Source organism: Chaetodon trifascialis, chromosome 14 (genome assembly GCF_039877785.1).
Source record: "Chaetodon trifascialis isolate fChaTrf1 chromosome 14, fChaTrf1.hap1, whole genome shotgun sequence".
In the NCBI taxonomy this organism is placed as follows: domain Eukaryota; kingdom Metazoa; phylum Chordata; class Actinopteri; order Chaetodontiformes; family Chaetodontidae; genus Chaetodon; species Chaetodon trifascialis.
The window spans coordinates 6514922-6528364 of record NC_092069.1 but is presented as its reverse complement, the minus strand read 5'-3'; the positions used below and the strand labels follow the sequence as shown (position 1 = coordinate 6528364).

Below are 13443 nucleotides of genomic sequence, written 5' to 3'. Positions count from 1 at the left end.
ACTTTTACAGTTCGTTTTATTCTGTTTCATCTTTCACAAAAACTGAAGTTCAGAAATTCAAAAGTTCGCAAGTTCAAAAACACAGCATGCAACTTAATGATACCTAAATTTAATCCAAAGGCACTAATGATAATAAATGACACTGTGTGATGTGAGAGGTGTTTGAAGCTCAAATTTACACACAAAATCATCTTCTAACAAAAATGTCAATGATGATAATGGAATAGCCAGAAATGGGGACGTGTTCTGTTTCTGTACTTCAGTGTAAGAAGCAATTCCTCAATGTAAAAAGGCCTGCATGCAAAATGTACAACCAGGATTCCAAAGAAGTCAGGACGGTGTGTAAACCATAGATAAAACAGAATGTGAAAGACAATGTATTTCATATTTTACCTCATCATTTTCATCGATTTTTTGTAAATATCTGCTCATTCTGAATTGATGACAGCAGCATGTTTCAAACAAGTTGGTTCAGGAGCAGCTAAAGACTGGGAAAGACGTGGAATGCTCCAAAAACAGCTGTTTGGATCATTCCACAGGTAAACAGGTTGACTGGTAACAGGTGATAGTGTCATGATTGGGTATGAAAGGGGCATCCTGGAAAGGCTCAGTCGTCGAAGATGGAGCGAGGTTCACCACTTTGTGAACACATGATTGGATAAAGGATGTTACTACATGGGAACACTTTGTAAAACCGTTGTCGTTAAACACAGTTCGTTGACCAACATGTGAGGTGTGAGGGTTCAAAATCCAATGCTAATATACCACATACTACATACTGAAATCAGTATGTTCTGCATCCTGCTGACTAAATGAATGCACCTGAAGAGGTGCTGTCTTAGCTTTTATCTCTGGTTATGTACGTTATCTTGTTAAGTTTACCTGAAGCAGTGATTAACTGTAATAATAATAGCAGGAAATAAACAGAATAAATATGACACAGGAGATAGAAATGTTGCTGCAGTGCTCTGCTGTGTTGGCTGCAGGGGTCTGTGTGACAGTGGGGGTAAGAGGGGTCTGTGAGCGTCACCGGCTGGCTGGCTAGCTGCTGTACTAATTCAGAGATGAAATAGCATAGTTTGAAGAGATGCAATGCATCTTGGGGTGGTTGTGTATGTCCTGTGAGCTCATGCTACATACTCAATTAGGTCTGTCTGCAGAGACGCAGCAGCTACATGACACGCCTGCTGCACGGTACATTCCAGAGAGGGTCAGGTTTAGCTACAAAAACGACACTGTTAGGGTTAGGGAAAGATGTCAGTGTGTGTATCGTGTAGTCAGCGACACCGCAGATACACCCTCCTTAAAATTCTTGCTTATCTGGCATACATCTGGAAATTTCCCACATATACAATCCACATACTCTGCAGCTGAAACACACTACATACTCAATCTGATGCCATAGGCCTGTTTAGTGTGAATAATGCTAAACAGCTGAGAGGAGTCCAGATGCAGTCCCTGCACCACACACATCCCTGAAACCTTTTCCCAACCAAAACCAACTAGTTTTAGTGTCTAAATCTGACCATTTCAAGGGTGTATATCACGTAGCAGGCGTGTCTTGTAGCTGCTGTGAGTCTACAGATAGACATTCTTGAAATAGTTAGCATGAGATTGCAAAAACAGCCCAAGAGAAAGCTACAAAGATGGAGGAGGAACCAACTTTGAATGTTGTGTTTGCAAACCCGACTCATCCTGCCTGTCAGTAAATGTAGGCGATGTTGCCACTCTCCACCAGTGGTAGTAGCATGAGGAAAATGTGTGATGTGTTGGCCTGTATGTAAATTATATGTGTGAAATAAATTACACACCACAGAGCATGTGAACTGTTAAAAAAAAACAAAACATGTTCATAGTCAAACTCCTGTCTCTCTGTGCTCCTGCTGCCATGCTAAGGCAAAAACATCGTATGGCTGAAAGAGATGGAGCTTAAACTTTCAGCATCTGCAACGACTAAAAACACTAAAATCTGTAATGAAACGTGTTTCGCGTTTTGTGTGCCATGATTATTCTTTGTCTTTTAATTCATTATTTTAGGTGCAAAGCACATTCTGTGCATACATTGGTGTTAAACCAGAACAACAAAATATTCTCCTCCTGATACCAAAGCTGTTGCATGCAGCTCTGCAGGATTTGACCTAGTGTCGCGGGAGATGACAACCTCACATTCGGATTTAGCAGACGGGTACTTGAACGCAGCATTCGGGCCACCAACCCTTTTGCGTCACAGGCACGTCGGCCACGGCCAGGTAAGCCTCTTGCTTGTAGTCTGTCAGTGGCCATAATTCCTGCGCGCACGGCAGGCTGGATGAGATGTTCTATACGCAGATGATTCCTTATGATGTGTGATGGCGCGACACCGACGCATCAATGGCGCACGACCTGCGGATCAGCCGGCCTCAGTGCGCACACTGAACCCTGAGCCCGAAGCCTCTGTCACCTGACTGACACTGCTGAGGCACTCAACTTTTTAATACGTCCCTGAATCTGTCATTTACCTTCAACATCCGTGAAACTAATGGCAAAACTGGAGCAATAACCTCTGACTGACAGGCATCACATAACGCTGTTTGTTGTGTATTCCAGTTTTCGCGTGATATCTCATTATGCCTTTTAAATAGCAAAATTGGACTCATACAGGAACAGAACCTGTCACAGTGCCATACCTTGCTTTACTCAAATTGCCGCCGATGGGTGCATCTCAAATTAGCCTATATTACAGCATTAATTATAGGAGTATGGCAGATTAGATTTCCCCAAGCAATTTAGCAGAAACGGTGTCGCTTAGCAACACCGTTACCGCTCAAAAGCTGTGTCGCTGGCAGACGATAAACATTAATCATTAATTAATATCATTCAAATACAGATTTGCTGAACATCTGCGTGCTTTCTGTCGCCATTTCCCATCAGCAGAAGCTTTAGAGAAGCCTCTCCACGCAGGGAGTCAGATCGCTGCACAGGTCAAAAGGTAATGCAGCGAAAATGACACCCAGTGACTTTGGAAAGGGTGACATATTGGCGGGCTACAGTAACTGCACCATAATTGACGTGTTCGCTTTATGAGCAAGCACATAAAGTCAGTCCCTCCGCGGCGAGTGGTCACCTCAGAAAACCCCTTGCAGATTATTTCCCCTCGACGCAACTTCCCCGACTGAACACTGCAGCTGAAACTTTTTGATGGGAGCGTCTCTTTCTGGCAAAGACATGCGCGGCAAACAGCTTTAAGAGAGCTCAGCATATCCAGTTGTGGTGATACAGATTAAAATAGGACCCATGGCAGATTGGATTATACTTAATACGCCATTTCATATCGTGTAACGTGTCACATTCTGGGCGCTGTGCCATTGTTTATGAGGTGCGTCCGAATTACAATTAGCCCACATTTCACTGAGATTCCTTTGAAGGCGCCGTGCTGCTCTGTTGTGCAGACCTCACCAGCGGGCCACATTCATCTGACCAAATGATCGTGCTGCGTTTTGTGTCATCATTTTGCGTTCCGTGGCACCTCTCCAAATTACGCACAAAGCGTTTCCGCCAAATAACACAAAGGCTCAACAGTGCAGAAACGTCGCATGTCCAATCACTTTGAGCGGTCTTTGTTAACACGAGCGGCCGCTAACAAAAGCAGGTGGATGTTGGGCTCTCGTGTCTTCAGGCTGGAGAAATAAGGGGCACGGTACACGCGCGTGGCCTCCCTCTGCCGTCAATACATTTTAGGCAATCTAGGTTGAGCACGGATGCTGATATGGAACTGATGAACAGTGGCACAGGAAACTTCCAGGAGATGATTTTAATATTCTAAACTCACTCCGAGTGCGTGCGCGCATGTGTGCCGCGCGACTTGAAACCAGCGCGCGCCTTTCTGCTGTCTGTCCAGTCGTTTAAAGCTTTAATTTCTTCGTTTTCCTGCACTGATGAACGACCGGACCGGGACCACGCGCTGAGAGCTCCGTGTCCGGAGTGCAGTGAGCGAGGGGAGGGAATCCCTCCAGTGTCTGACGCTTCCTTTACCAAGGAAACCCACACGCGCTCTCTGACGCAACTGCCCATTTTAGGAAACATGCGTCAATGGACCAAAGCAAGTCAGACAAATAGTGAACTCCACAGCAGGCACTGACGTCCGTATGAAAAAACGAATCTCTCCAAACATATTTTATCTACTTTTACGGAATCCCTGCTTCTCTATTATATCTCCAGTGTCCGCTGGGCGAAGCATGGCCACGGCGGATCTTTCTGTTTCACTCCCTTATCCAGAAGCGACCCCTCCCTGGATGAAGTCGCAACGCCCTGGCGTGACGTAGGCTGTTTCGTTGGTGTTGAAAAGCCGTTGCAGTTCTTCATAGTGCCATTGAAGTGAGTCATCTCTAGGAAGTGTGGTAAAAAGGAAAAGAAAAAAAGTTCGAACTGTTCCATGAACAGCAGAGAGCTCAGATAGAGTGTGTAGTGGGCAAGGCGACGGAAAATATTGAGAAGATCATCCAGGCAGTAGGTTTTAAAGCGAATGTTAACCTGCGTGAGTCACTCTCTAACTACAGGTTCATTGTCTCAACTGGACTTGACTGCTGAAGGTGTGCTGCTGACTTTAGGTTAAGTTTGCGCACCTGAGAGGATCTGCGATAGTGTAGTACAGGTCTACCTGCGGCTGAAAGGTATTAAAGGCACAATCAGAAATAGCCTTTACAAGCAGGGTTAACACACAAAAATATTTATTCTAACTGCTAGTATCTGTGGGATGTTTTAGGTCAGTTTAGAGGAGGATAATTGCACTTTGTCTTTACCAACTCTTCTCTGGATATCCCAAATTAACGGCGTCTCGAGTCAGAGGATTTTCTTGTTGGTGCCTTCTCACTGCGAGGATTTTAAAAAACAGGGGGGGTTCAGAACTCAGACCGTCAACAGAAATCTTCCTCTTTCCTGGATCATGTACCAGGACTACTCCGGGAACTACGACACCTCGTCCCGTGGCAGCAGCACCTCTCCGGCCCAGCCAGAGTCCTTCACAAGCGGCAGCAGCACGATCGGAAGTCCGATCTCTACCTCAAGCTACCAGGTAACAAGGAAGCACCAGGCTGACGCGACGTTGTCTATGAATAATGCACTCATTTAATCTGTCATGGATTCGATTTCAAATGTGCACAACCTTTCAAAATTATTGGTTGTTTGTACGACATGTTTTTATTTTATTTTTTATTTTTAATCATGTTACGGGTTCCACCCATGGACAGGGATTTAGGAATTCTCCAAGTGGCTTGGGGAAATAAAAACGATGAACCCAATGACACAAATCGCATCGGTGAGTCAGCAGATGCGAGATGCGATCTATGCTCAACTATTCAGGACTCTTAACATTTGAATCCTGTCATAAGATATCTAAACACAATCAGACCATGTACTTTAGATTAAACATCAAATTTACGCACCATTCGGGGCGCATGCAGCACACGACGATGGCTGCGTGCTGATTCTGATTACAGAAACAAATACATAACGTTATTCTTCACTTGTTCTTTATGGTGAAAGAAAACTTGTAAACGGAGGCTACACTGACAGAAATGGATTGGAGCTGGGATCTCCACATGCCAGCTTCAGATCCACTGTTCTCTGTCTACCCCTCTCGTCTTTCCTGTCTGTGCGTAAAATAGAATCTTTTGGGGTCTCTGCGTTGTAGCACCCCAGCGAAGACGCATTTTACAAGCGTGCTTTATATGAACAATAAATCCTTCAAAACCCTTATATAACACGCCCTGAGCTACTGACACATTTTGCCGCCAGTCTGGCAATAAACGGAGTTGAGATAAAACGTATAGTGAATGTAGCAGGCATGCACTGCTTAATAGAGGCATTAACACAAGGCTCAGGAGGGGTCTAATTTCTCCTGGCCAACACTGAAGGCGGGTTGGAGTGTACCAGACATGTGCTGTTGCAGAATGTAATAAAAGTCCAGTTAAAGTTGGGATTTATGTCAAATATTTGTCTTATTGAACTGTCACAAATGACTATGATGGATCAGATTGTAGTCTGATTTTGTCGCGCTGCACATGGCACATTTCCTCCAGCGGGAAGCGCGCATAGACCGGGAACGCAGGGCAATCAAACGTTTCCTTACCGAGAAGAGACTGCTTCAAAACAGCAATCCCTGCAACCTAACTCCTATATTTTATCACAGGTCAAGCTTTCATCGATTCTCAGTGGGTTATACCCTGCATGTACTGTAGGCGGGCCAGCGTAACGCTGTGAGGACGCCATGTCCATATATTCACAAATAATAGGATATAAATCCGGGAAGAGACATGTTGTTTACCCGCGGCCAAGTCTTGCGTATTGTGCACTTCTGTGGAAAAGCGTCGTCAGGCTCACGCAACATTACGGTAAACGACTTTTGGCCAGCATCTATCATTGCTTTGGTTCCCTGTAATCACACACTGGCTGCCTGTTTCCCATTACAGCGGGCTGGAACACGACCTCTTTGTAAGGTTTATTGAGACATACGAAAACAAGGCACGCCAATAGAATTTTTATCAGACCAGAAGTTCTATCAGTTAAACAGGAGCTTCTTCAAGGCGCTACTCAGTGATTAGTGCTTCACACTCCATTGCACATAACACACGTTCTTTTTTTTAAATGGGAATTTTAATTACATTGAAGCCAAGCTCGCCAGAAATATAATTCTGGCTAACTGTCTGGCTTGTTACAGCTGGCTGCTTCCCCCCTTACTGGAACTGCTCGCGTTTCACATGTGCTTAACAAATCCCATACACAATGACTCACCAGATAAACAAAGTTCCAATTGACTGCCGGGATATCCGACGGAAAGTCGGGAATAACGGGGATATGGGGACGTGCGTAAATTACGCACGCAGACAGGCAGCGCGTCGGTTTGTGGACTCCAGAGACATGAAGCGATACTGTTCTGACATCGGTGCTCATACAGGAGATCGTTATGACAGATTCACACATATATATTGGTTGTAGATATGTAGCGCTATACATTTAATATTAGCTCCAAATCCATAATGAATTAGGGTTAATTAGCCAGAGGTTGAGTGGCTTGAAGTCACAGTCTTGGTTTCAGACCAGTCATGTAGTAGACTATCTTGCATCACAGCATGGCTTTAGACATACCCACAACTGCAGGCAAACACATCATTTAGCTTATATAACAGTTTAGTCAAAGTAGCACTTGATTGCAGCAATCAGATTTATAAATTGTTAATGTCGCTTATCAGATTTTGGATATCAAAAAAACCCCCAAAGAGCTAAAAGCGTAAAAAAGTCTATGTCACCATATGACCCTTTCTGTTATGTATATACCCTCTGAAAAGAGCAACTAATGTGTGCATTTACCCTCCTGCCAGTCCAGACATGCGTAACACTTCCCCAGCGCTGTGTTTTGTCTCATGGTTATTGTAGTAAAGTGAGATGCACTGGACACCTTGGGCTTTCCCACATGATTCACAGCATGTGTCACTGTTTCACTCCAGGGGTTACATACACAGTGTTTTGCCTATGTGGATTGAATCATTACTATAAGCTTGCAATGTGGAAAATGTGTGAATTTGATAATGGTGGGTGGTGGTGTGTGTTTCTGCAATGGTGTAGTCAGCAAAATGAGGCAGGGCTCATAGATATTCTCTAAGATGCTTATGGGATTGAGTTGCATGTGTTGACCCATACCGGCATATAGGCTTGCTCCTCTACAAATGGATGCCGCCCCACTTGTCTGGAAAACGTCCTCAGATGTGATCACGCATCCCCTCTGATCATATCTCTCTCATTCCTTCTCTTTCCAGAAGTACAGGGTCGACATGCCCGGCTCTAACAGTGCCTTCATACCCACCATCAATGCAATCACGACCAGCCAAGACCTGCAGTGGATGGTACAGCCCACCGTCATCACCTCCATGTCCAACCCTTACTCCCGCTCCCACCCCTACGGTCATCACCTGACCAACGGGCCAGGGCTGTTGGGGCACAACACTCTGGCTCGGCCCGGGGTCATCCGCTCCATCGGGGACGCCAGGGGCCGGCGTAAGAGGGACGAACAGGTGAGGGGCCTGGGAGGATGATGTGGGTGTTAAAGGGCTGCAAAAATGCCACTGAAGGATTTTTCTCATCTATAGATAGAAATGTATTCTTTACATAAGGCTGCATTTTGCTTCAGAGGGTATCTTACAAAGAAATTTGAAGTGCATTCTGAAAATAAAGCAAGACACACTATTTTTTCATTGGAAAGCATTAGATAAAGAAAAAGAGAAGTACTTGTTCAATGGCAAAGAAGAAAATCATTAAGTTCATTCTATTATGCCAAAAAAATCAATGACTTTGTATCATTGTTCTTCCCCTCAAAGCCAGCCAGTAGTATCCAGCTCTTGTTTATACTCTTGCTCTTTGCTTCATATCGATTGTGTGTGTCTGTCAAACAGCTTATTTTACCTGACATGTTCCGTCTTTGCCTGCCCTTAGCTCACCCCAGAAGAAGAGGAGAAAAGGAGGGTGAGGCGTGAGAGGAATAAGTTAGCCGCCGCCAAATGCCGCAACCGCAGGCGAGAGCTCACCGAGATGCTGCAAGGGGTAAGTAGAAAGCTGAAAACTGGAGCCATCAGATCAGATCAGAATCTGTTTTTGGGCTCTGTTCCTTCATATAAAAAGGCCACAAATCAGTGTAAGTGCTGGAACATCATGTTCCTCTTATGTGGCAAACACATCCAGCTAATAAACACCAATGCTTCCAGATTTTTGGGTAAAATGTGCCGAGCTTTATAGTTGATGTGGAAAATGAAAACGGCAAAGAGCAACAAAAGAAATAATTTGGAGTGAATGCTGAAAAGGGAGAAAAATAAGTCACACTTGTTCAGACGTCTGGCAGGAGTCCAGATTTTTGATGAGTGATTGAACTCCACACCTAAATTTACAACCTCGCATTACTGGTTTGACTCTCGCTGTGTCTCTGAGTGCAAGGTCTGACTGAGGAGATGACAGGCGATGAAAAGCTTTTTGTCTCAGACAGCTGTAGACAGAGGTAGGGCTGTCTCGCGGCCCTGCCTGGCAGACAGTAACGGCAACTTAATGGACTAATTAGCTGAATTACAGTGAGGTTGAGCTTTTCAGGCCTTAAAAAAAACCCAGGAATGGAATTTGCTGTAGGCAGCTGTCTCTATGAATGCAGGACATTTTGTAAAAGGGGCCAATTGCTTGTCTTACAATCCCACATAGAGCCATGCTGCGTACACGCATATATAGACACACACACACACACACACACACACACACCACAGCCATTGCTTCCACGGGAGGAAAAAAAACCCCAAATGCCTTCTTGTCTTCGCACGCCTGTTTTTTTTTTTTTTAATTCCAAATAAGGAAGTGTCGCTTTCCAGTGAAAAGAAGGAGCAATATTCCTACAATGTCTCCCCTTTGACTGATTAATATCTTTCATTTAAGTGCCTCACCGGGCGCCACCCGCACCAGCCACCGGCCTCCTGGTGTACAACTTCCTCATACCTTTGCCTCATGAGTCAAAGTTCTCAGACAGCATGTCAGCTTATCTTTATCTGCGTGATGTCTAGGACCGATGAACAGCTTTATGGGATCCGTCTCCATCTTTTATGACACATTAATGACACACTGTTCATGCAGATCGCATATCTCAGAGACACAAACAATGCACGGTCCCTGCGTGAAACTCAATTTCAAGCTGAGGGCTTCAAGATTACACGTTGTACGCCTAAATGGCAGATTCTTGATTTAATGGGTTGACTGTGCTACTTTCTGTGTTTGGCAAAGTGTAGCAAGCTAACAGTGCCCTCTTTTGGCACTTTAGTGGAACACTCGCACAATCTGACTTCCTCATGTTTGAAGAAACTTGAAATTCAGGTATCATCAAGTGTACAATGCTTTTGTCAGGCTGAAGATCATTTTTGCAGCCATATGTTCTCAATTTCTTGACATTTTGTTGCTTCATATATATGTATTTTTATCAAGCACAAAGCTTGTGGTGCTTAACGGGTTAAGGTACCAACCATGAACCGCAAAGTTCCTCTGCTGTTTCTGTCAAATTAAAGACAAAATGCCCCAAAACTGTCCCCCAAAACAAAAATGTCTCATACTCAAGCTCAAGCGCTCACCCTCACTTTCTCTTCACAGGAGACTGAGAAGCTGGAGGAGGAGAAAGCAGACCTGCAGAAGGAGATCGAGAGCCTGCAGAAGGAGAAAGACAAGCTGGAGTTCATGCTGGTCGCCCACAATCCTGTTTGCAAGCTCCCCATGGAGGAGCGCCACCAGCAATCAGGGCACCAGCAGCACCAGCAGCACCAGCAGCAGTGCACCCCCCTGCCCCTGACCATGCGCCCTAACATGGGAACCCGGCCTCAAATGAACCAAGTGGTTGTGAAACAAGAGCCGCAGGACGATGAGGAGGTGCTGGGCAAGACCCAGCGCTCTGTCATCAAGCCCATCTGCCTGGGTGGCAGCGGCGTCAGCGGCGGGATGTATTGCACAGATGGAGACAGCCTGAACACACCGGTGGTGGCAGCGTCCACCCCTGCCGCCACACCCAATGCCCCGAGTCTCATATTCACCTACCCGAGCATGCTGGAGCCCGAAAGCCCCTCACCCTCCTCCGAGTCCTGCTCCAAGGCCCACCGGCGCAGCAGCAGCAGCGGCGACCAATCCTCAGACTCCCTCAACTCGCCCACCCTCCTGGCCCTCTGAGCGAGGGCTCGGCTCGGCACAGCTGAGAAACAAACACTGTGGCTGAAGGCAAGCATGAGGATCAACTGCGCGCCCCCCCTCCAGTGTCTTTGAAAAGACCAAGAGCACACTCAACAGTCCAGACCAAGCTGACCATGTGAGCCGTTTCCCCCTCTGCAGGGAGACCCACAAGGGCTACGCCATGTGTTTCTTCTCATTCTGCTTCAGTGTAATTTCCTTTTTTTTTTTTTTTTGTAAAAGTGTGTGCACCAATCCTAAGAAGTGTCATCCCTTCGCCATTTCAACTCCAGAGTGTCAACTTGTTTACTGAGCAGACAATACTGAAGAAAAACATGCCTGAATCTGGCAATCGTGAGTTGATGTGACTAAAAACCAGAGAGCGCGTTCTTAATATATTTTTTTGAAAATGTTTAAAAAGCCATGAGGCCGACACTTGCACTCCGCCAAGACGAATCAATAAATCACTAAACGAGGTCAGCATTCTACTGGAATTTCTGAGAAGAGAAAGAGACAATGAGCAAAGACTTCCTCTCATCATTTTCTCCATTTAGATTTGTCCTTTCGTAACTTGGACCTTGATTCAGGAATCGCTACTTAGAGTGTACACACATTTCTAATGCTATTTCCATCTCTTTAATTGTATTTATGGCCTGTGCTGATTAAATTTTACAAAGTGTTTTGTTGAGACATTGTCTTCTCCTTAATCTGCCTGTAGAAAAGCAAAATGGTCACCCACACGGTGACCAAAGCACTCCTCAGTGTTGCAAAGGATACAAGCCAACTTTCAATCAATGACTAGTTCCTCAATACTCTATACCCTCTATTTTGCCATAGTGGCTTGACTTTACAGTAGTATTGGTGTGCTTTTCCTCAGTGATTCTGTACCTGAACTTTACAACATGTTTATGACAAAGTGTATGTGATTTACATTGATGTCAGGGATATCTCTCATGTGTAGTAGAACCCCATCGTGAAGAGCGTTGCAGGACTGCAGGCTGTTGTATGGTCTAGCCAAAGTGTTGCAGAGGTGGTACTTTATGCGAAAGGGCGATAAACGTCTTTGCTTCACCGTGTCCCATCGAGAAAGGTTTGTCTTTTCGCTCAGACATTTCAAAGACGACACAGAAGTTTGAACAAAGCCCTCCTCCACTGGATTCCGTACTTCTCTCTTTGTTTCTTGCATTCTCTAAATAAAGGTCTAGCCTTTTTTCAACACTGCCTCTCAGGGCAGGTCAGGTTTCAAAAAGCCAAAAAGGTTTGTATGACACATGTAATCCTGTAATTCGTTCATCTTTGTCTAAAAGGAGGGATTTTGCTCAAATTTGAAAAAGCCACTGTGGTCCAGACTGTCGCCAGCTGCCAATGATGTCAACCCTGTTTATACTGTGTTTGTAAATCTGTCACTTTTAGTAAAGAAATGATGTTTAAATTGAACTCACATGTGCTGATTTATGGGTGTATGAACATATGCCAACGCAGAGGTACTCAGTAAAAAGTTAGTGGAAGTCTTGTTGGCTTGAAACGAGGGCCAGACACAGTTCACTTTTGACAATAAGGAAGGGATAAGAAGACTCTCTCTACAGCTGGCCTGGGATGAAAGAGGGGACACCTTGGGAAGATGTAATATTTCTGAAGTTCTATGAAGCACTTCTTTTTCATTATTTTTACATGTGTGTATCTTAAAGGGATGAGGGTTTCCAATACTGTGCACTGAGAAGGACACGACAGTGATATTTTGGACTTCTTTGGTTTACTTCAAACATTCCTAATGAATATAATATCAGGGGTCAAAGGGGGGGTGTCATCTTTGCTCGAAGCCTTTTTGTTATCAGAGGGATAAAAATTGTGGTTGGAAGACTTTTGTTGCGCTGGATGCAGAAAACGGACTTTTGCAATTCAATACAAGCTGCTGCTACTTTGGAAAGAACACGTCGGCTATTTATTATTTATAATGTTGGGTTTAACATCACTGGCTATGATATCATGTGGATGCAACAGGAAATATTTTATCCTGTGTGACAGCATAAAGAGGTGAAAAGATAACCAAAAACATAACTGTGGGCGAGTCTGATATGTCTATGTTGAAATATTCTGGAGCCCCTTGACACACATAGGAAAGCCATTGACTGTAGATCTTCTGCTGTACATGTCATCTACTGTCTGTCGCCTGTTTTCAACTACTATTACTTCTTTTCCAAATGCTTTAACTGTTTAAAATGATTCAAAATTAATTAAAAAAAAAAAAAACAGCAATATGTATAGCAGTGTTTGTTAATTTAAATGAATAATGATAATAAAAAAAATCATTTTCAACCTGAAATTGTCCTTTTTCCTTCATGGGGATGCACACTTCTGAAATAAGGAAGGCTGTGTGGCACTGTTTTGACCTGGTTTGTGGAATAGAAAGATGACAAGGTGGCCAGAAGCTGACAAGAAGGCCGGATGAACAACCAATAGCTGGGAAAAAAGAAAAAAGAAAGAGCTGCCAAAAAGCCAAAAAACCCTATTATTTCAAAATTTATTGAAGAGCCTAATTGCTTATTTGAATCCTCTTGGAGCAGTGAGACAGAAGAAGAAGATCAAATTAGCAACAATGTAATTAATACTGATACTATTTATTTTGCAAACTCGGAGATCTTGACATGTTCAGTATGGACTTCATGTTTAAAATAACTTCTAGAGAAACCTTATTAATGTTACAAGCACAGAAAGGTGAAATAGACAGTCCAGAAT

General features: G+C 44.3%; 1 protein-coding gene across 1 annotated transcript; it reads left to right on the top strand.

Moving 5' to 3' along the window:
• Positions 1 to 4339: 4339 nt before the first annotated feature.
• Positions 4340 to 12144, top strand: fosl2 (FOS like 2, AP-1 transcription factor subunit). The gene is made up of 4 exons (XM_070979110.1): positions 4340 to 5050; positions 7791 to 8045; positions 8464 to 8571; positions 10144 to 12144. The coding sequence occupies exons 1-4, from the start codon at positions 4922 to 4924 to the stop codon at positions 10708 to 10710; spliced, it is 1059 nt and encodes a 352-aa protein (XP_070835211.1). The 5' UTR covers positions 4340 to 4921; the 3' UTR covers positions 10711 to 12144.
• Positions 12145 to 13443: the final 1299 nt, after the last annotated feature.